Here is a 21,559-nt window from a genome sequence, read left to right on the forward strand (position 1 = left end):
CAAAGGAGGATGCAAAGATCAAAAACCTCAGTGTTATTTTTAGTAAGAGAAATAGTGGCAGACTCACAGCTTGAGCCATTGCTAATCAGAATACGCCAAAAAATAATGTATCAAAAAAAGACCAGCTAGATGGTCCATTAAGTCTTCTTGTCTGTGGAGTCCCTATCTCTCCTTCCTTTTGCTTTGGAGCATCCTGTGCTCCAGGGATGTGCTCTACTGACTCACCTGAGAATTTGAAGGCTTCGTAAAACCGAGAAAACAGCAAAGGCCACTTGAAACGTGCAAAATCCACTACCTCTTCCTTGACTTTTTTTGGGTCTGCCCTCTTCTGAGTATAAATTCCCTACAGACAAAGCAAACCACAACCAGCAATGAAGTAAAAACCCAGTTATATCCAGGAAGAGAGCTAACAAAACCAATTAATGTCACCTGAATGTCTTGGAATTAATATTAATTGAGGTCTCAATGCCACTAAGGGCCAAAGAAAGTCCTACATGAACAAGTGATAGTTTGGACAAAGCCCTGGCCTTTGGTTCCCACTTCACGGAATAATTTGACTTGGAGAAGGCTGGGCAAGCCTCTAGGGTGACCAGTCTGGGTGGGATTAATCTCAGCTAACTTTGGGTTTCCCTAAGGTAGGTGTCAATCTTTTGGCTTGACAGTCCCTTAGCTGGAAACAGACACTCAACAGCCCTTAAGCACAGGCATCTAGCTTTATTTAGGACATCTTCAGGTACCTGACACTTCTGTATGTAACTGACAGGCTGATGGAGGACCTGCAAGATCCAACTGAATTGTATCCCTGGGTCTCCATTGACAGTAATGGGAGGTGAGACTCCTAATGCACATGGAGATGCTTACATTTTTAGGGGTCTTAATCTGAAGCTGGCTCCTGCTGTTAAATGAATGCCAGTTCTCATGCCTGGATGACCAACCCTCATGAGTGGTCATGAGTTATGGAAGGTGTCGCTGTGGGAGTGTGTCACAAATGTTCTAAAGGAAGTCAGGGAGGTTTTATACAATGCCTGGCACAATAAAGTCCTGACATTGCCATGGAGACGTGAACTGCCACTGTAATACAACCAATAACACCACGATCCTTTGTAACAGATACGAGACCCCAGAGATGGCATTTCGCTTCTCACAGTGAATCTCTGCAGGTCATTGTCTTCTGTCAGATCTTGCCTCGAAACCAGTGGTAAAGCTGAATACGGCTAGTACAAAAACTGCCCTTTCTCTTTGCTTTAGCTTCAGGCCAGGCTAAAATGAGCTATGATGTCTGATGTATGTTTAAAAGGCACATGAAGCTACTGAAGCATGCCTTGGTCCTTGCCAGGTGATATATTGTCCCCACCTTTTTATGTGCAGCTATAATGAGCTGAGCCCATTTTTCCACTGTTTTTGAAGCTGTGATTTCTCTGTCTGGGATGTAGGATGGAATTAGATTTAGCAGCCTTTCCAGTACCATCTCTGACCCGTAGTCCACATAGTACTGCTGGGAAGCCAGTTCTGCCAGATCTTCTTCCTGTGGGACCCAAACAAGCCAAGTTAATGCTGTTACCAGGCCACCACCTCAACATCCATCCTCCATCACTCAAAGAGCTCTTTGTAGAGGCTGGCTGTACTGCTGCTTCAGAATGGTGTGGGGATTTTTCCTTTCAGCAGAACCTCACCAGTGCTTTTTGCACATATAAAGTTCAGGGATTGACCACTAAAAGCTATGATTAAGCCTTAACATGTTCAGTGACCAGCACCATGCAACCCTGTACTGTGTGTGAACATGTTTGTCCCAGTCTTTCCTTGAAGTTCAGTCTCCTTCTGATGCCTGCAGTCAGCAGTGGGTGATTTTGCTATGGTAGGCAGGGTTTAATGATTAAAAACTGCATGTATCCATCATTTCTCATATTTGAGAAGCCCACCAGCTGATGCACCTGTGCATAATGCAGAACTGTAAAATGTCCTTCAGCGCAGCTACATTCCAAGCACTTTGGGGTCAAATAATAGAGCTCCTGAGATGATAAGAGCATGAGGACACCAGGAGCAAGAGACGGGGAGGAAGAAAGGGCAGGACTTCTCATAGGATAAAAGAGCTGCAGTTAATGCAATATAGATGGGGAAAGATGGTTTAGTTCTCAAGGTGACTGGACTCTACCAGACCACAGGAGAATGATTAGGTGTTGGGGAAGAGAGATATCTTCAGTTTGACACCTGGATGATTTTAAACACAAGCCAAAAAAACCCAAATGAGATGGACATATTGTCAGAGATTTTGATCTTTCTTGAGATGCTCATTTCAGTGACACTGGAATAATTCTGTAAGCTTCCAAAGATTCTAGAAGCATAGGTTTCTGCTGCCAATGTCCCTTTAGCATAAGACAGCGTTACTGGGTTTGTATTGCATGGCAGAGGTCTGGGTATCCTGAAAAACATTTCTCATGTTTAAGGCTTAGCAGGATTCACCAAACAGGATCCTGCTGTGTACTCCTGATCTGGTGATCTGGTTACAGGCTACCTGTGGCCCTCCCAAATGAGGCTAATGGATGAAGTGGCCTTTCACTCTCACATCCAAAATTGACCAGGAGAGGGTGCTCATGCAGCACATGGGAGCGTCCAGTCTGTCCCCAGCCAAGAGGACGTGATTCCTGTAGCTACTGTCTCCCAAGCGAATACCATAATCCCCAAGCTAGCAGGTGTTCAGGGATGAAGATTTCTCATCCCCTTTGGTGCAACCTATTTCACCATGTCCAGGATACATGTTGGCCCAGACCAGTAGCTGCTGAGGTCACATACCTTGTCACACCGGTACTCCCCAAACTTCACCCCTCGCACGATCTGTTGGTAAATGAGATTGGTGGCCACGTTGTCCTCACTTGGGTTGTGCCAAGGAGTGAAGATCTCCTTCCTGAAGAAGAGCCGCCATGGCGCGTTGCGCTCCTGCGCTCCCTGCTCTTTGGCGTACTGCTCGCACTGAGACACGGCGTCCATCACGTGGTCGTTGCCGCTCCCCAGCGAGGACACCTAGGCAGGGCAGAGGTAAATGTGGCATTCACCCCACTAAATGTTGACCTTTCTAGGTAGAGATATGTATCTCTGAGTCACTCACCCAGGCTTCCTTTTTTTATCAAAATAAATCAAAGTAGCTATCTCTACTAGCCAGCCAAGATTGAATAGGTCTACAGCATAGCTGGGTAAGCAATTTTGTTTTGAGCCCCAATTTCCCATCCAGAATGAAAGGAGAACATCAACGTGAACTAGCAAAGCCAACGTTCCCATTATAAAGTATTGTTTATTCATACTGTGCTTTGAAACACCCTGTTTCAGTGTCATGGACTTGGATCCAACCATGCTAAGCATCAGACAAACCCAGAACAAAAAGCCTGTCCTGTTACAGAAGACTTATCACCTCTGTCTTCTCACTGTGGTCTGGCATGAAGCCCTAAAGCACTATATCTGCTGAGTGAACATCCCTGGATGAACGTCTCCTCAAAAAAGACCAAGAAGATGGAGTATAAAACATTTTCTTCTCCACCCACAGGCAGAGGTGGCCACATCTGGAGGTGAGAATATACTTCAACCTCTTACACAGCTGCTGTAGGAATAATTCTGTTTCATTGGCTTACAGCTGTTGTCTCATCTGATGAAGTTTTACCCTAGGTCTGTTTTCCCTTGTCATTTATGCTTACCTTTATTTTTACAGAATTTCTGAAAAAAAGCATGTTTTGAGGTTAAATAAATTGGGTTAAATGCCAATGCAGGTATGGCAGTTTGGATTTTAGCTCATTTTAGAAGCTTAATTTCAACCATTAGCTTTCCCGTTAAATATATTTTCTCCCTTGCATAAAAATCCAGGCTTTTACTGGAAATTCACCTCCGAGTATCTTGACTGAGAGTAAGAGCATAGCATCACAGAATAATGTAGGTGGAAAGGCATTTCTGGAGGTTTCTGGTCCAGCCCACTGGTCAGAGCAGGACCATCTCTGATCAGGTTGCCTCGTGCCTTCTCCTGTTAAATTCTGAATATCTCCAAGGAGGGAGATTTCATAGTGTCTCTACAGCCCTGCTCCAGCATTTAACTACTCGTATTGTGAAAATCATGCTGGGACTTGCACTGTAGAAATCTTTCTTCCCGACCTCAAGGCTGGCCATTTTGCTCAGAGCACAGGGTCCTTCTGCCCTCTGGAAGATATGTGACAGCACAGAGAACCTCCCTCTTCTTTCATAGAGCTAGTCAGGTACCTAACTTAAGATATACCTTGTCAAAAAGTGCAATGTAAAGCGAAAAGCCAAATCGGTCCTTCAGGCTGATTTTGTCGGCCAAAGAATTACAGAGCTCTTTAGCGGTTGTTGCAGAGTCGGTCAAGAGTGTTTTTGTTGTCCCATCCATAAATGTGACAGGCAGCATGATCGGTTTCTTGGACTTGGTTGCCTAGTGGATTAAAATCAAACTTTATAAAGACATGTGTATTTCAATCCCATTGAGACCATTTACCTACGTACTCTTCCACCCACCTGTGGTAACCATTTTCTAATTCCTGATCTCACTGACTGGCTGCTTTTCAATGCTACCATAACATACTTCTCAACAGGATAATGTACGCTCAGCCACTGGAAGCACTTGGAAGTCCCAGATTTTTTTATTTAATACATTCAGTCATCAAAATGCCTAATCCAGTAAATCCAAGCATGTCCGGGAATGCTCCTGGGCACTGGAACACAGCTGTCTATGCCAGTAAATCAGCATAGAAAATGAACAATTACTGTACAAACTGTGCCTCTTCCAGCTACGGCTATCCCCGAAGAAGTCCGAGGGACCATTCTCAGTAGGCAGTTTGCCTGTGGCCACATTCATCTGGAAGACAGTTTCCTAGCGTACATGGGGGCTTGCTCCGTGCCAGCTGGCCTCAATGCCCGAGAGCACTCTTGAGGACATTTAATTTAAAAGTATTGATGTAGCCAAAGGAACTGATCTTCAACATAGTCTGGAGCAAAACCAGGATGCACGGGGAATGCCATATTTTGGAAATACATGAAAATTCTTGAGAGAAATAGGTATATTGTCATGTTACTTTCTGTCCTGCCAGAAATGTGGTTCCCATGATAGTGAAAGGCTTAAACCCTGAGCCCCAGCTGCCTGGGGAGGGGATGGAAGGGCTCGTACCTGCAGCTCCAGCCAGCTGGGTGGCTGTGTCCTTGTCCCATTGGCAAACGTCCGCCTCAGCCTCTCTTCGCAATAGGGGGCATAACCCGGGGGGCCTCCATTGATAAAGTTCCTTAAATACTGTTGGCAGCAGGGAACATGTTGGTTAGACCATGGGCTCTAGAGGCCAAGCATTTGCAAAGGTTAAAAAGCAATGTTTTACTGGAGAAAAGCTCTGTGGGACTAACGGCAGTGATACCGCTCAGGCTCAGGGTGTTCCTACATCACGTTGCTGCACCCTTGCCTTGTTCCTACACTGTGCATTTCTGGCATCGGTGGAGATAAGATACCAGCCTAGACAGACCTTTGATCAAAGCCAGTGCAGCAGCTTTTCTATTCCTGCTATTGCTGCCACTGCTTTCTATCTCTGTACTTTAAAGATGTATTATAAAACGTTATTGAGTGTTGGCCAAAAAGATGGGAGTGAATGAAAAAGACCCATAAGAAATGATCCAGGGGAACTGTAAGCGAATGCTGCTCAGAACACTTAGCAGCCAGTACAAAAGATCTTTCACAATTACACTAAACAGATGCTTCTTTAGTCAGGTTTTAAATTGCATTTTAGAAGATTCCAAACCAGAATTTGAAGCACTTTATATTAAAAATAAAACTACATTATTGTAGAGAAACTGATGCCTATCATCTCCAACAGCCCAAGGTACAAAAGAGTGATGAATAAGGGCAGAATTAGTATAAACCCTCTCCAAAGCTTTTGGGGATATTGCCACATATTTCAGCATGGACCATAACTTTGGACAGAGGTACATGTGAAACCCTGGCCCACGTTGCCCAGAGAGGTGGTCGATGCCCCATCCCTGGAATTATTCAAGGTCAGGTTGGACGGGGCTCTGAGCAACCTGATCTGGTTGAAGATGTCCCTGCTCATGGCAGGGGCGTTGGGCTAGATGACCTTGAAAGGTCCCTTCCAACCCGAAGTGTTCTATGATTCTATGTCTGAATCTCCAGAGCTACCCATAAATTATTTCCGAGGAGTGCTTCGCTCACTTAAAATAATGTTCTGCTATTAAAGATTTAAATCCACACAGCCTTCTGTGGCATACTTTCTCAGATCTCATTTCCAGTCATAATTTAATTTTTTTGCCACTTTGCCAGTGATTTATCTGCTTTATTAGATGTCATACTGGCAAGGCCTGGGGATGAAGGAGGGATTTCTATTCTTGACTTCAGCTCTTTCAGTGCTGAGGACACGGTACCTGATCTGATATCTATGGAAATTAATGGAACATCTTTATCTCCAGCAGGCTAGTGAGAAGGTCCAGGCTCCAACATTCAAAGATCTGAGAGGGACAAAGGAGGTCTTATAACATGGCTAAGCAAAGACACAGTGCTGAGCCCTTTGCCCTGAGCCAGCTAAACTCTTAGGCAGGGGATTAACTTGAGCAGTCCAGTGTGTGTTCTGGTTTTGGCTGGGATGGAGTTAATTTTCTTCTTAGTAGCTGGTACAGTGTGTTTTGGATTTAATGTGAGAATAATGTTGATAACACACGGATGTTTTAGTTGTTGCTAAGTAGCGCCTATCCTAAGTTAAGGATTTTTCAGTTTCCCATGCTCTGCCAGCAGGTGTACCAGAAGCTGGAAGGGAGCATGGCCAGCACAGCTGACCCGAACTAGCCAAAGGGATATTCCATACCGTAGAACGTCATGCTCAGTATATAAACTGGGGGGAGGTGGCCAGGAGGCACAGATCGCTGCTCGGGCATTGGTCAGTGGGTGGTGAGCAATTGCACTGTGCATCACTTGTCTTTTCTTGGGGTTCATCTTTTATTATATTCCTTTTCATTATTATTATTATATTTTATTATTATTATTGTTAGTATTACATTTTATTTTACTTTAGTTATTAAATCATTCCTATCTCAACCCACGAGTTCTACTTTTTTTTTTATTCTCCTCCCCATCCCACTGCGGGGCAGGGTGCGAGGGCAATGAGCGAGCGGCTGCATGGTGCCTAGCTGCTGGCTGGGATTAAACCACGACAGGGGGTTAGTCAGACTGTAGGTGTGTAACTCATTTGGAAGGCGGACTGTTCAAATCTAAGCAACAAAACTTTGCCCAGAAAAAAGAAAATCCTTAAGAACAACCTGATTTTCAAAAGTGTCGGCTGCTTAGCATCTCCCACTGACTTCAGTCCTGCTGATCCACAGTGCTTCTGAAGATACGTTACCTGTCATCTCTCATGTGGCTGTTTAGAGCTGGAAGTTTTCAGTATGACACATGGTGGGGCAAGTTGCAGCATGCAGAGAGCAACTATGCAAATATACTTCTAGGTAAATTAAACGCTTGCCTTTATATATGCAATTTTTTATATTAAGTTATATTTATAATTAGCTGTGTAGTACTATTTCTTGCCAAGTTTGTTAGAGTACAGGCCTAAGGTCATACTGTCAAAGCCCGTAGATGCTTGAATGAATGCATAGACCTTTGCATGTGAGAAATAGGGGAGAAATGTGGGCTATTTTGGGTGTACAAATTCCACTTGCAACCTCCCACAATCAACTTTCCTGCCAGAAGTCATTTAATCACATCTTCACACACCTACAGTGCAGGAGGCATCATCTGAACAAGTTGTTTACACTCCCTTTAGTATCATAGGAAAGAGAGAGTCGCTTCTCACGAGTGACTCGCCTGATCCACTTTAGACGTTGAACTTGGGATCATACTTTTCTTAGGAACTTGATGTCATTTTCATTCCTGGCAAAGATAAAGACCAGGATTCCCTGTACTGTGAAACCCAAGAGAAAAGCTGGTCCCATGGATGGAAAAGAAAATGTACTGGCAGATAATTCATGAGACAAATATAATCTACAATTTACCTTCACAAACTTCTCAGAAGGAGCAAAACATCCCACGCAGAGGGACATCAGGATCCAACCCCTGGCGTGGCTGCTTTTGGACGGGTTCTGGGTCAGCTGCTTGCATATTTGACAATAGATTTCATCCCTGCAATAGGAATGAAAAAAGCATTAGAGTTAAGGAGGTGGTGGTTTTCAACACGAACAGAGAGAGAGGCAGACCCTGTCTGCATGTGATTGATAGTTAAAAGTTCATTTTAGCATCACAAGGATATTAATTTAACTGCCCTTATGATGGTCACCCTGATCGTTGCAGTGTCTCTAAAATGCCATCCATCACCAGTCCTGTAACGTCCACTGAGTCTTCCCTGTGCTTCAGCTGAGATTTCCCACAGCTGACTGACACTGCTTAGAGAAAGAGGGAAATAAAAGGGAGTCTCAAGGTTCAAGGAAGCTCAATGTCACCTCTGGATGATGGAATCTATTCTGGCTTCTTACAAAGATTTCCCAGTAACACCAAGAAAGTCTCCTAAACTAACTTTCATAGAGGGCCATCGGCTGGGAATATTCATTTGCTGGAGCTATCGGCTCCGGTAGAGGTCAAGGTTTGTCCACCTCTTACGTCCAAACAGGTCCATACATTGGCAGGTGTCTCAGTTTAGGATTTAATGTCCACTTTTGACTTTAACTTTAGTTCTCTACATGCAAAATGAGGAATAACAGTACTTCCTTGTCTACATGGGAGGCAACAAAAATGTTAGCCAACCTGTTATACTGACAAACCCCATGGGAAGGCCCATGGGACACTACAACGTCTGCCTTCAGAGCAGACTTTGTGCAGAAAAGTAAGGCTAAGGTTTTCATGGTGAACTGGGAGGATAAAATGAAAATTAGAGAAGCTGGTCATCAGATGGTGATGCCCACTGTTCCTGGAGTGAGCAGATAGTTGTGAGTGAAAAGAGCAGGAGACTACATAAAAGAGGACTGTATTATAACACGCACACATATAAACGGGCTAAACCAGAGATGTTGGCCTTAGTTTGGCACTTTCCAATTTTCGAATGCTTAATTTAGCAACTGAAATGAGTTTGAGTTTTTCATTAGTATACCATTAAAAATATTCACACAAACAAAAGAGATTTAACGGTCAAATAGAAAACAAAGGGTAGTGAACAACAAGAGTGAGCATTAAAAAAACCAATCTAGTAGCCACTAACACTTTCAGAAGCATTTGAGTCTCTGTTTGTGGTCTTCCCATCAGGCCTGATATGGATAGTAAAGAACATGATCCAGCCCAGCCCGTATTACACAACACAACCAAAAAAATGATATAATGAGAGCCTTGTAAAGATGCACACAACAGCAAAATCATTTGGACAATAGCTCAAGGAAGAAGGAATGACAAGAATGGCATGTTTATGCCTTTGTCTTGATTTCTAACCTTAAGGCTGGCCTGAGGATGCCATTACCAATAATGAAATGGAGCTTCTCCAGGTTGGAGGTGGGTCGGTCTTCGAGCATGCTATTACCCTGGAGCGTGGACTCACCATCGTGAAGTCTCTTTGTCACCTGCCAACCAGACACATTGCTCTCTTTCAGTACAGCCAGTTACTATGTCCCCCCCACCCCCATCCCAAATGTGTGGTGCTCCCCAGGAGGACCCCTCCACCAGCCAGGAGGGGTCTCAGAAGTTCTTCAATCTAGCACTTTATCGGCAATGGGAGTGTGTGACTTTGTTGGCTTTAATCACATACGAGTGAAGCTGAAAATCATCCTGTTTAGTCACACTCCCACCTGCTTGGTCTTTGCCCAGGGTTTCTACAATGGCACCCTTGCATCCCAGCTCTGAGCTGGTCCTGCAGCCAGAAAAGGGCCACCAATGATCTCTGGAATAACCCCAGCTTATTGCCAAGGAAGGCCTGTTCCTTTAACTCAGTTATATTAAAAAAATTATTAAAACACTGACAGAATGGACCCACTCCCCATGCTAATGATGCAGCCAAAAGCACATAAGCATGGTGCTGTTTGTGAAAACAGGGATGGCATTCATCCACCTACCAGCTCTCTGTCTCAGCTAGTCAACCTAGTCTCCATTTAGAGCTGCTGGAGAAAGACGGGCATTTCTAGAGTGCTTTCAGAGCCACGTTAGCTGTTTAGGGGTCCTATTTCTCCCCACTGGCCCTAAAGGGAAGGAAGGTGACTATCTCGGAGAGCATTTTTACGCTCTCAAGCAGCTACAGCCAGGTGAGAAGGTGCCTGCTCTGGAAGTGGGCATGGCAGTGTGTGAAAGAAGACTGAATCCATGTCTTTGCATTGTTTTCACCCCCCCCCCCCCAAAAAAAAAAAAAAAAAGATTTATTGCCCCTCACTCTTTTGAGATGGGATTTTCAAAAGCTCTCAGCTTGGGCTAACTGCTCCCGTGGGGAGTTTTACCCCTGGCAGTGGAGAGGAGCAGAGGGTGGGTGAGACCCCCACCTCTGCTACCCACGCCACGGTGGAGGGCAGGAAGCTAAAAGCAGGGATAACGTTCAGACCATCGCGGAGTGGTGGGAGGTATCGGCAGCTAGATGGAGGGCTGTGAGAGAGGGGAGGGAAGGTGCCGGATGGATGGAGAACGGGAGCCGAGGGGAGGCCGGCGCGAGGCGCAGAATGACTCAAGGAGACACGGGAAGCCAACCTTTCCCCTTAAACACTCCTTAAATCTTTCAGGCAGAGAGACAGGTAGCGCCAAACCCAGAGGAGGGCTGGTTCTATGTTGTCTAGGGAAAAGCAGAAGAGAGTCAGAGAGGGCTGCAGACAATCCGACGGCACTTGTGCTGCCAGGCGGCCAAGCGTCTCCTCTCACCTCCTCGGTCAGTTTGGATTTCTTCTTGAGTGTTAAGGAGACCAGTTTGTGCCGCACACTGTTCTTCTTGTGCCCATCAATGTGAGTACTCTGCAAAGCAAGAGGCGAGGATGCAATGCGGTGAGACACAGAGCCCTGCTGAGGACGTGCTCTCCCTGCCTCCCCCGGGCTCCTGCAAAAGACCATTAATCCTCAGCAGGGTGAGATATTGCAGAGGCTGGTGGGAACCAGAAGTGTGGACCCATATTCCCGTGCCCCTCAATAACCCAGGTCTGGCTCTGAATTTTGTAGATAGTCTCTAATCAATGAGCCTCCCTCAGATCAAAATTACATATTGGGGACGTCTGAAAAAAGTTATGTTGAATACATGGCTGACTCCCAGTCAACCCAGGTCCACCCAGTTCTGCTTATACCATTCAGGCTTGTTCCTACATCGCAAATGAGATGAGCAAGGCCACTCTCTGAGATAAGCCATTTGCACAGCAGGTCTGTGAGCTGGAAGTCATCTAGCCAGAGATTCATGGACGGGTAGTTACCCATTGTGGTTTCATCACTGTTAATCAGCTCTGTGCTCTATCAGAGTTCCCAGAAGAATAAATTTGATGTAGGACAGACCCAGGCACTGACTACCTATCATCAAGTTACTGTTGGCTTTCTATTTTCATACCAAATTTATGTCAGCTGTGGGATTTAAATGGCATGGATAATCACTTGTGATTTTACACCAAATCAACACTTGGACTCCTGCAGATGTGATGGTTTATATCCATTATAAAGCCAAGTTGCTACTGTAAATTTGGTTTTGCATATCATCACACTCAGGGTCAGCTCAGACATCCCTGCACTGTTGTGCACTCTGCAGAGCAGACATAACCACAGAGGAAAATGACAGCTTAAATTTTCCTTCTCTACCATACTACCTGATGTCTCAATTGGCCAAAATATGCCTTTTTGTAATAAACAAGCAAGAAATGGTGGGTAGAAAGAATGAAAGGTGATTCTTGGTGTATATTTTCACAGAATTACAATCCAGATGAGGCTACTATCCTTCTCAGGTAATTCACTGAAAGTGCTGAATGATATCACCGTCTCTAAAAACTTGGAGATTTGTTAATTTACATCTGAAAATGCCTCTGGGGCTTGTCAAGATGATACTACAGAAAACTTCTTAAAAATGCAACAGTGCCATCTAGAAAATGCCAATACCAGGTAATATCTTGTCCTGTTGAATAAAGTAATTGCCAAAGATGAAAGCAAATCGGTGCTATAGACAGAGATTTATCCAGATCAACATCTTATCTGGGAAGGGTCCTAAGACGAAGTCCTCCAGTGACATCCCAGAATGCACTGAGGGTGCAACAGGGATTTTTTTCTTCTTCATTTCCACAGCTTAATCTCCTGGTAACTCTTTACTTCCTGCTCCAAGATTAAGGGCACATTTTTAATTTAGTCTCTTCTGACCCAGGGCAGATCAAAAAGAAATCTCCAAATGACAGACCGATGACACAGGACATTGCATTCCCCCCATGTGTTTCTGCCCTGTGAGGTGGAGGAGAGAGATCAAAGCCCTGTAAGAGACATCAGGGCACTTTCCTTGCTGTATTGCTGGGGAACATTCAGTTCTCCCTGTGAAGAAGGGACGAGATCAACACGTGACACATGGGCAATTGTCCCTTCAGAGCATAATTGCAAATGAAGACGACAAACTGCCTGCAGCAAACCCCACAAGTTGTTTCTTTCCAACACATTTCAATATCCAAAAGCTAATAATAGTTTCTCTTTTACAGCCACAGCAGTTACCTCTCCTTCTCCCTGCAGAGCCTGCAGTTCTTTCTTATACGTCTTTTTCCCAAGAGTCTCATAGATTTTTGTCATCACTGGTATCTTCTCGCCACCGTCACTCATGGCTGTGTGATATTTCGGCTCAGGGAGGTCTCCCATGAAACGGAGGATAGTGATCCATACAGCAAGTGCTGCCTATTTGAAAGGAAAGATTAACTCCATTAGCTTGCACCAGGGCAGTGGAGGGGGTGGTCAAGCCATGCTGAATCCATCAGGATTGCTTTGTACATCTGCAGGAGATAAAACATTTTCCTGCATCACACATAACAGTTTTGCCTGCAACATACGCTCCATCTGAACAAGCTGGGCAGGCTGGTGGCTGGGACCGCAAATTCAGGCTCTGTGTTCATGCCATCATGAGTGTGCCTGTACACCCTACAAGAGGTTTGTTTCTTGGCCAGGAGATGCCAACCTTCTAGAGGGGCAGTGACTGGCAGCTCCTAACCCACTGCAGAGAGGAAGGAGAACCACAGCAGAGCCAAGTTCATGGCCAAGTAATGTTCTTTATAGCCATGCAGATTCAGTACGGTTCTGCTCTTGTACTGCTGGCTATAGATCAAGTGTTTCTTCTCTGCTAGCTCTGCACTGGTGCATATGACAAGGTAAGAAGCAACTTTTACAGCTGCTGAGTAGCTGCTTTACAAGCAGTACTCATTCAACAATTTTTATCATCCATGTCCTGAGCCTAGAGTACTTCATTAATTGTCTTAACACAAATATCAAGGTACAGACATGGACTCACCCCTCTACTGCTACATCCCTCTAATGCTTGTTGTCTTGTCATTGCTCAAAGTATGCTGGTGGGACAGTGTCTACTGACACACGTGCAGCAGACGAGGGCTGTGCTCTCCACCAAACCACGAGCACACCAGTGTATCCCAAAGGGAAACTGCTGGTGCCCTTTGGCTGAAGGGTTCCCCAGGCTTGCTCCAACCCACCCTGCCCTGCTCGAAGCTTTCCACCCCCTGCCTCACCAACTGGTCTCCTTCATCCTCATGGTACAAGAGAGGCTGCTTGAGAGGCCGGCGGATGTAGGTGTGTGTTGTCGTGCCCTGGAAATACGTGGCAGCAAACTTGGCAAATTTGTACTCCGAGAGATCTTCCTCCTCTTCCTCAGGGAGAGGCAATGCTGCATCCAGGTCCTCTTCCTCCAGCTCCTTCTGTGCTCGCTCAAGATCCTGGTGGGGAAGGACATGTCAGGCACTCAGCATGGCTTTAAATACTGAACTACCCTTTCCCTTTGGGCCTGACTTCTGTCCATCTGATTTCCATCCCAAAAGGAAAAGCCAGCTGGAGGGAAAATCATGAAATATAACTCTGGAGCCCATGCAAAGCCTAAGTCCTGAAGGACATGCCTGTGCCCAGGAATGTCCCCAGAGCAGTAGGAGAAGCAACAAGCATGGCCCCACTCCTAGCATGGGGAAAGGGTGTCCAAGAGCTAAATGCCGTGAGCTGTGGTGAGCCATGAAGAAAAAGATCTCAAAGGCCACGGGTCCTCAATGATTTTCTAGTGATATTGCTCTCTTCCATTCCTTGGCCCCAGAGAAAGCCTGCAGACTGCCTGCCTGTCCCCAGCCACAGCATGGTAACCCTCTGGGGCTACACAGAAGAGCCTGGTCTAGAAGCAAGCCTTCAGAGACCCACTTTTGTATTGCTGTACTCTCCCCTGACTCATTAATGTGTTGCTAAAGCCTTTCACGTGATAGCCAGGCTTGTGTATGTCTCTAGTACCTCGAAGCCGTTGGGTGCCTGTCCTTCCTGGCCAGGCAGGGAGGAGGTCGTCCCCAGGAATCCAAACATTTTGTCCACCATTTCCGAGTCGTTCACTGGCTCGTTGCGAGCTTTCTCCATTTTTTCCAAGAGCTCTTTCTTCCGACGTGCTTCCTCTTTCTCCTTTACTTCTCTCTCTGCATCTTCCCGCGCCAGCTGGGCCAGGCGTACCTGCAAGACAACAAGTACAATGAGTGAACTGCTCCCTCGAAAGAGCTGGCACTAAATTCTGCAGGGCCTAGCTTCAAAAAGGCAGACTGCCCTGTGCTTGGGGCACTATACCATCATCGTGACTTGGAGCAAATCAGTGACATGTCCATGCCTCAGTTTCCTAACTGCAGAGGGACAAAGCAATAACATTTTTTCCTTCCTTAGTGCCTGTTTAGGGGGCTCGGTCCATGCACAGAGACTCTCACTGATCTTATTTCTTTCTTTTATACAACAACCATGTATGTGCGCACACACACAGTGTCCCAGTTCCCCCTTCAGCCTTTATACAATAGCAAAAGCAAGTGAATAATAACCATAATCTCTGGCATTCCTGTGCAACAGATCAGAAATTCTGGAGCAGCTTCAAACTAGTTAGAGCATAGAGTACTTTAGTGAATTAAATACAAACTGCTAAAGCAGAGCAGAAATCCCTTAGATATTTTTGGTGTTCCCCCTCAAAGGAGCAAAACCAGTCCCTGGAAAACAGAGACAGAGCCCCAGAAAGAAATCAGTCCCTGCGTACTTGGTGCTTCTTTTCTGCTTCCTCTTTGGCTTTCTTGGCACTCATCTCCTTTCGGAGTCGTTCCTCTTCCGCCAGCCGAAGTTTCTCTGCTTCCAGGCGTCGATGATACTGGCGGAATAAACACAAGAGCCCTTCTGAATAGGCATCTACTTATTTTTGAAATTCTTTTTTTGCTCTTTAAAAAACAACCCCCCGAGCACGTGGTGCAGAAGCGTGTTTATTTGCCCTCTCCCCACCTCCATTCCCCATGACCGACCTCTTTTCCGTGGTACTTACTTCCCCCCGGAGACGCTTATACAGCCTTCGGGCGATCATGCCCCGGGCATATGCCTGGACGGTGAGGACAGCCCAGAGGCGGTGGCGGAAAGCCCTACGGACCAGGTAGCCCCGGCACCGTGCCTGAAACTCGATGATCCGCCGGCGAGCCATGTGGTACTGCTTGTGGAGCTTGCGGGATCGGTAGAGGGCCTGTAGTCTCAGGAAGCCGATCCGCATCTGCAAGAGGGAGCAGGATGAAACCACCCCACCACCCCGGGGCTCGCCCACCGTAAGCAGATTTCCACCGCTAATCTCCTTCTTGCACAGATGTAAACAAGAGCCACTGAAATCAGCCCCCACCAGGATAAGCCTTTGGGAGGGAGGTTCTCCAAGAGGGTGGAGAAATGAAGCTCTCCGGCTGCTGCACTGATTCAAAGCCCAGGAAGGACAAAGGCAGCTTCTTCCTCACTGAGTCCTACAGATTTTCTGCCCTTGAGAGCCCTCAGGGGGTCTGGCTGGTCATCTCAAGGTAGCCACAAGCCATGAGGGTTGCTCCCATGGACGTCCAGCATCTGCAGACCTCCTGCCTGACAGCCAAGGTGCTGTTTCATGGCAGGAGGCAGCATTCTGACCAGCCTGGAAGTGGCTATTCCTACCAAGTTGCAGGCTTGGAGGATGATATTGAGACACTTTTGACCCCAACACACTTCCCAAATGACCTGCTGCTGGGTGAGAGCCACCTGGGACAGGGAGAGAAGAGGGCCATGGACTGGCCTGGGGAGAAACCCAGATATGGTCCCACCTGGAGATGGAGTCTGTTTTTCAGAGGAAGCTGCTCTTGAGTTTTCAGTCACCTGGAAACTAGAAGACTTTTAAAACCCCAAGTGACCAGTTGGTGCAATGGATGGGGAAAGGACAGCTAGAAGTTGGTCAGGTGCTTTCTTCAATGAGAAGGCAAAGCAGCAAGAGCAAACCTCCACTGATTGCTCCAACTGATGATAAAAGCCAACCCCACCTCCTCCTCCCAGTGGGGCATTTTGAGCCAGGAAACTCTTACATATGTCCCAGCTGAAAGAGGTAGGAAGGCAGAGGTGTGAGGAAGCACCCCTGTACTTACTGCACCGTAGTTCTTCCTGCAGTTATGTCCACGCCAGTATCTCTGAATCATCAGGACTGAATTTCTCACTTTCAGGAAATTGGACCTGCAAAGGCATTTCAATCACTTGCCTCTGTGGTTTGGCCGCAAGTTATCATCATCTCCTGGGCCTCATTCTTTGGAGATTTGAAACTGAGCAGCCACGTGGAGTAAACACTGCATTTTTGCCCTGAAAAAGTCTCCTCCCCCAGCTCTCCTCGCTTTCATAAAAAGATCTGTAGGGGCTCCCTCTGATAGGTCTCTGCCGGCAGGTTCTGCCAAGTTATGGGAATGGGCAGAGCAGGAGATGCTGAGAATAGTCCCTTCCTTCCCCCTGCCCTGCACCCTCCTCTTGCATCTGAAATCTCTTCCCTGCCTGCTCCCCCCACTTCAGTCCTAGCACCTGAAAACGGATTCAGTCTCACCCAAATGATCAAGAGCAAACTTCAGCAACACCACCCTGCTACCCTCATCTGCTCCTCCCATCCGTCTCAGCCTGGCCTGGTTCTACCTGCAGACACCTCGGAGGCAATCGTGTTGGAAGGGCTTGGGGGTCTCACTAGGATTACGTGGGAAAGATTGCTGAGTTTCCCAGCATGAGCCCTTTCTGCAAAGCCTAAGGCACAACCTGAGTCACAGCTATGGCTCGGACAGTCAAAGAGCCCAAAGCCCCAAGAACTGTCCCTCTTCTGCGGGTGAAGCTTGTCCTTGGCTGTGGCTCCCCGTCTTCTTCCACAACCGTGCCGTGAGCTCCCCACGGACTACCTGCCCCCCCACTCAAGTCTGGCAACGAGGTTGCAAATGGAAAAGTCCTGAACCCTTTGGGCTCTGGGGAGAGCAACGTTAGTTACAGTGATGACCCAGTGGTCCCATTGCCGTCTTGTGGGGATCCCCATAGACTGGAGGCTTAGCGTTGCCTTCAGCAGGCTCAGAGTCCCACTGCTGCGTTGTCATAGCAAACATCAGCTCCCCTGAAGACAGCACTGAACAGGGACAGAAGGTACTATTCTGACCATGTTTAAGGCAGTCAGGTAACACATTTTCCTCTTCTTTCCTCTACTGTTTTCCTTCATACTTACTGCACCTGAGTGCCAAAACATCAGGGCTCCCCTCTTCCCAGCTGCAGGCTGGGCAGGTCAGATGGGCACCGAGGGACTGACGCATCCCCCAGGAGCCACTTGCTGGGTAAACCATCCCACATCGCCCACCTCCCATTTGGCAGTGGGGCTCACACCTACCTGTCTTTAAACCCGCGGACCACCTTCTGGATGAGGATGACCTTGTCCGTGATGGCCTTGTCTCTCTCAATCTCCAGCAGCATGTCGTGGTGGTCCTGTGGGACAAAGTGACACAGCAGCCATGTCTCAAGCTCTCTATCTGCCTGACATGTGGCAGGAGGGGTGGTATGAGGCCCTTGCCCAAAGGAGACGTCCAAAATAAACTCTTGGGACATTTTACATCCCACTTACTGGGAAAATCCTAACATAAACCCTAGTGATCTACTGCCTTTGTTCCTAAATGACCCAGAGCATCCAGAAGCTGCATATGCAATACTTTATAGTCTGAAAACAACCAAATTGCATTGCCCTTCCATGTAGAGCTCCCTGCTAGTGCTGTCAGCCACGGGAGCAGTTCCTGGCAGCACTGGAGAGGTTTGGGAACAAACTCCAGGCTGCCTGGGTCCCATCATTCCCTCTAGCCAAGGCTGCAACGCTTCCATACTCTAAGAACAAACCAGCTCCCTGAAACATTGAATTTCCTTGCTGTGAGGCTTTCAGATGCACCCGTCCAAGCTTTCTGTTGATTCCTCCCATGCCGTTTGTAACTCGGATTTCTTTCCCGGTTGCGGCACGCTGAGCCCCGCTGTGCTGGGTGCAGTGGAGACAGCTCCACACGTTTCCTGCTTTTCTCGACCTCACGTGGCCCCTCGGGGCCTCCCAGTTTCTCAGTTTCCTGCCCTGACAGCTGTGAGATCTTGATAACAGGCTCTGGAAAGAGCCACTAGTGGGAACAGCTTCTAGGGAAGAGACGGGGCTGTTCGTGCCGGCGATGGTGTTGGGGGTGAATGTAGACACGAGCGGTCAGTGTTTACCGCTGAGATTTTTACTCGAGAGAAGCCTTTGCTTACAGCCTGGTTCCTGGCCAGCTCAGCCTCACCTTCCCACAGCAACACAGGAATGGGCTGGTAAAAAGAAATGAGCGTGAATGGGGCTGCAGGGGACCTGCAACGTTGGGCTGCCCTGTGTCACCGGACCGATGCAGAAAGGGAGGCTCTAGGTATGTCTTGGGTTGCTCAAGGACATGCTGAAAGCAAAGCGAGCCTGTTCTGCTCTCAGTCCCTCTTTCTGCAGGGCTCTGCATGGACATCCTTCCGGCTGCTGTGCTTTTTGGGTGAAGGCAGATGAGCTTGAGCAACTGAGCCCAGGAGGGAAAAGGCCGTGCGTTGTATGTGACTATTTCTGCGTCGGTGTGGGTATGTGCATGCATCAGTGCTGGCAGAGCGTCAGGGCTTCCTCCTGCCCGCTGCTTCCTAAACTGGCCCCAAATATCCTGCCTTGGCCCAGGTTCTACCCACTGCCACGTCAGCCCAGAGACCACGGGAAAGGGTCGTGTTTCGTGATGGAAAGGGAATGGTAGGAGACCCCTTTGCAGGCAAGGGTCCCAGATGGCAGGGGGGATGTGGAGAACCACCTACCTTCAGGAATATCTTTGTCTTGCCGATCTGCCAGTCATCATCCTTCCCAAGCACTGCTTCAGCAATGCGCTGGCACGTCCCACGCAGGTCGCCCTTGTAGGAGAGGGGGTGGGATTCACCAGGACCAGTCTCACCCATTGCTCCTCCCAAGCCCAGCGGGGACCTTTTCTGGTCCCAATTCCAGCAGTTTTCTGCTAATGAGGTTCCCAGGGCTTTGCTGTCACCACATAAAAGGTGAGTGAGAGGGATAGGCTGAATATGGTTACCTGTCCCTGCCAGCCCCGTAACCATTTTTCCTTCACTTGGAAAGCCCAGAGCACCACTGTAACATCTGGGGATCAAATGTTGTGTAATAGCTTTTGGAGAGAATGCACACCCCATAAACATCTCTGGAAAGCCCAGCAGAGATCAATCGTTACCTGTGGAAGAAGATGCTCACCTGCTTGTATGCTGGCTTCACCCCAGGCATGAGTACCCGGTACCGGTCCACGAACTCCACAAACGTGTAGCGGATGGGGTAGCCGGCTCGGCGTATCCGGATGGTCTCCATCATCCCTGAGTACCTCAGCTGACGGACGCACAGCTCCCGGTCAAAGAGCTGGAGAAGTTACAGGACACGGTGGTTTCATTACACACCTTGGCCTGGATTGGCCATAGGAGAGTGGGGACACTGAAGATGTGTGGGGCAAGCAAGTCAGGCAACCACCCAAATCCTTCACTTGGGGACCCAAGGCCGTGGGACTGTTGGCTGTCATGGGCCTGATCCTATGAACTGCTGGGTGTGTTTGACTCACTACATTTCTTTAATTCCTGCTTGCAAGACTGGGCGTGTCCTACACATTACACAAAGGACCGAGAGGAGAACTGGAGAGCACGATGCAACGGGGAACATCACCTTGGGAAAATGGGCAGCAATTCTGCATCTACAAGGGTCAAACCATACAGTCACCCTCGTAATGATGACTTGTGGTTATTAACTTCTGGCTGCCATTCTGAGCTTTACCAGCATGATCACAGCACTCCTGGACGGGCAGGGCAGTGCCGTTTTGCAGGCAGAGGAAGCAAAGGACCATATCAGCGAAGGCTCAGACACTCAAAGGTCTTAGGGTGCCTACACCAGTTCATCTCAGGGTAGGTGATACCCCAAAGTCACACAAAGGAAGAGTGCAGCCTTGGAGATGTCGGAGCCCTGAGATAAGCCTGTTATCATCAAACCACCCTATCCAGAAGGACATGCGAGGAACTTAAAATGAACAGGTCAGAACCGAGACCAGCTGAGGGTTTCAGGGAAAGGACAAATCTCAGCTCAGCATCTGTGGCTGCTCCTGACAAGCAATGGACAGTTTCAAGGCCAGACAGCAGACATAGGTAACCCAGTCCTTGCAGATGTTTGCTAATAAACTTGGCTGCTCTCCCTTGCTTTGGGTGCCTCAGGGTGGCTAATGAGAGGTGCTGCTAGATGGGTAGATCTGCTGAAACAAAGGGAGGTTCAGGAAAATCTCTGCCATGCTTCAGTGCATTGAGGAGGATCCTGGAGCCCCTGCGAGCACCCTTTTGCAGCCTGATGTTGTCTGCAGGGAGCATCCAAAAAGCATTCAACCCAAGTGTAAAATAAAGGTGGACGTGGTGTGGTGCTGGCACACCACAGAAGGTCAGGACAGTAAATCACAGCCTGGGTCAAAGAATTACTGCTGGGTGTTATTCATCTGCCCTCCCTTCAGCTGTCTAAAATGGGAGCATCTGTGCATGTACAGACAGGAGCATCTAAAATGTGAGTCACCTAGGCTCTCGCTGAAGTGAGTGAGAAGAGATATAGGTATGTGCCTGTATCTCAGATATCCCTGTATCTCAGATGCATCTCCTGGGACAGCAGGATCTGCTGTATGGATGCATCCATCTCCCCATCCCTGGCGGGAGCTTTTCAACCAGCTCGTAGGAGCCACTTAGCCATGAAAGTGCTGGAATGAAGTGAGGCAGATCCTAATCCCAGGAGAAGACAATGGATGAATGAGGAAAAGGCAGAAAGTAGCATCATCCAGCTTTGGCCTCAAGCTGTCCCTATCTGAAGTGGGTATTGGGGACAAGAAAGGTGCAGAGGAAAGAGGTGTGTGTTGCTCTGTCTCCCCCTGCCATGAAGCAGAAAGGTATGAGAGAGGTTGTGGGCTTGCAAATAACCATCTGGAGTTTGTAAGGCTAGTTCATTGCACATGTGGGCAACTATGAGCTCCTGGCATCGGGCCCTGACGAGGCACAGACTGCTGGAGACAGTTT

The 21,559-nt window shown here is 47.7% G+C and overlaps 1 protein-coding gene across 4 annotated transcripts in view; it reads right to left on the reverse strand.

The window, feature by feature from the left end:
- Nucleotides 1-21,559, reverse strand: part of MYO7A (myosin VIIA) — a 102,324-nt gene that overhangs the window by 14,706 nt on the left and 66,059 nt on the right. For 3 of the 4 annotated variants that reach the window (XM_069808579.1, XM_069808578.1, XM_069808577.1), the window contains 17 exons: nucleotides 19,728-19,886; nucleotides 19,289-19,381; nucleotides 17,832-17,926; nucleotides 16,576-16,660; nucleotides 15,477-15,695; nucleotides 15,201-15,308; nucleotides 14,429-14,638; nucleotides 13,672-13,875; nucleotides 12,656-12,832; nucleotides 10,856-10,945; nucleotides 9,452-9,579; nucleotides 8,032-8,158; nucleotides 5,159-5,278; nucleotides 4,253-4,426; nucleotides 2,791-3,018; nucleotides 1,355-1,525; nucleotides 226-343 (listed from right to left, as the gene is read on the reverse strand). In XM_069808579.1, coding sequence (XP_069664680.1) covers nucleotides 226-343; nucleotides 1,355-1,525; nucleotides 2,791-3,018; nucleotides 4,253-4,426; nucleotides 5,159-5,278; nucleotides 8,032-8,158; nucleotides 9,452-9,579; nucleotides 10,856-10,945; nucleotides 12,656-12,832; nucleotides 13,672-13,875; nucleotides 14,429-14,638; nucleotides 15,201-15,308; nucleotides 15,477-15,695; nucleotides 16,576-16,660; nucleotides 17,832-17,926; nucleotides 19,289-19,381; nucleotides 19,728-19,886 — 2,506 coding nt within the window. Of the gene's footprint in view, nucleotides 1-225; nucleotides 344-1,354; nucleotides 1,526-2,790; nucleotides 3,019-4,252; nucleotides 4,427-5,158; nucleotides 5,279-8,031; nucleotides 8,159-9,451; nucleotides 9,580-10,687; nucleotides 10,946-12,655; nucleotides 12,833-13,671; nucleotides 13,876-14,428; nucleotides 14,639-15,200; nucleotides 15,309-15,476; nucleotides 15,696-16,575; nucleotides 16,661-17,831; nucleotides 17,927-19,288; nucleotides 19,382-19,727; nucleotides 19,887-21,559 lie in introns of all 4 variants that reach the window. The other variant, XM_069808576.1, reaches the window with a different exon arrangement.

The sequence above is a fragment of the Haliaeetus albicilla genome, chromosome 20 (assembly GCF_947461875.1).
Source record: "Haliaeetus albicilla chromosome 20, bHalAlb1.1, whole genome shotgun sequence".
Classification (NCBI taxonomy): Eukaryota; Metazoa; Chordata; class Aves; order Accipitriformes; family Accipitridae; genus Haliaeetus; species Haliaeetus albicilla.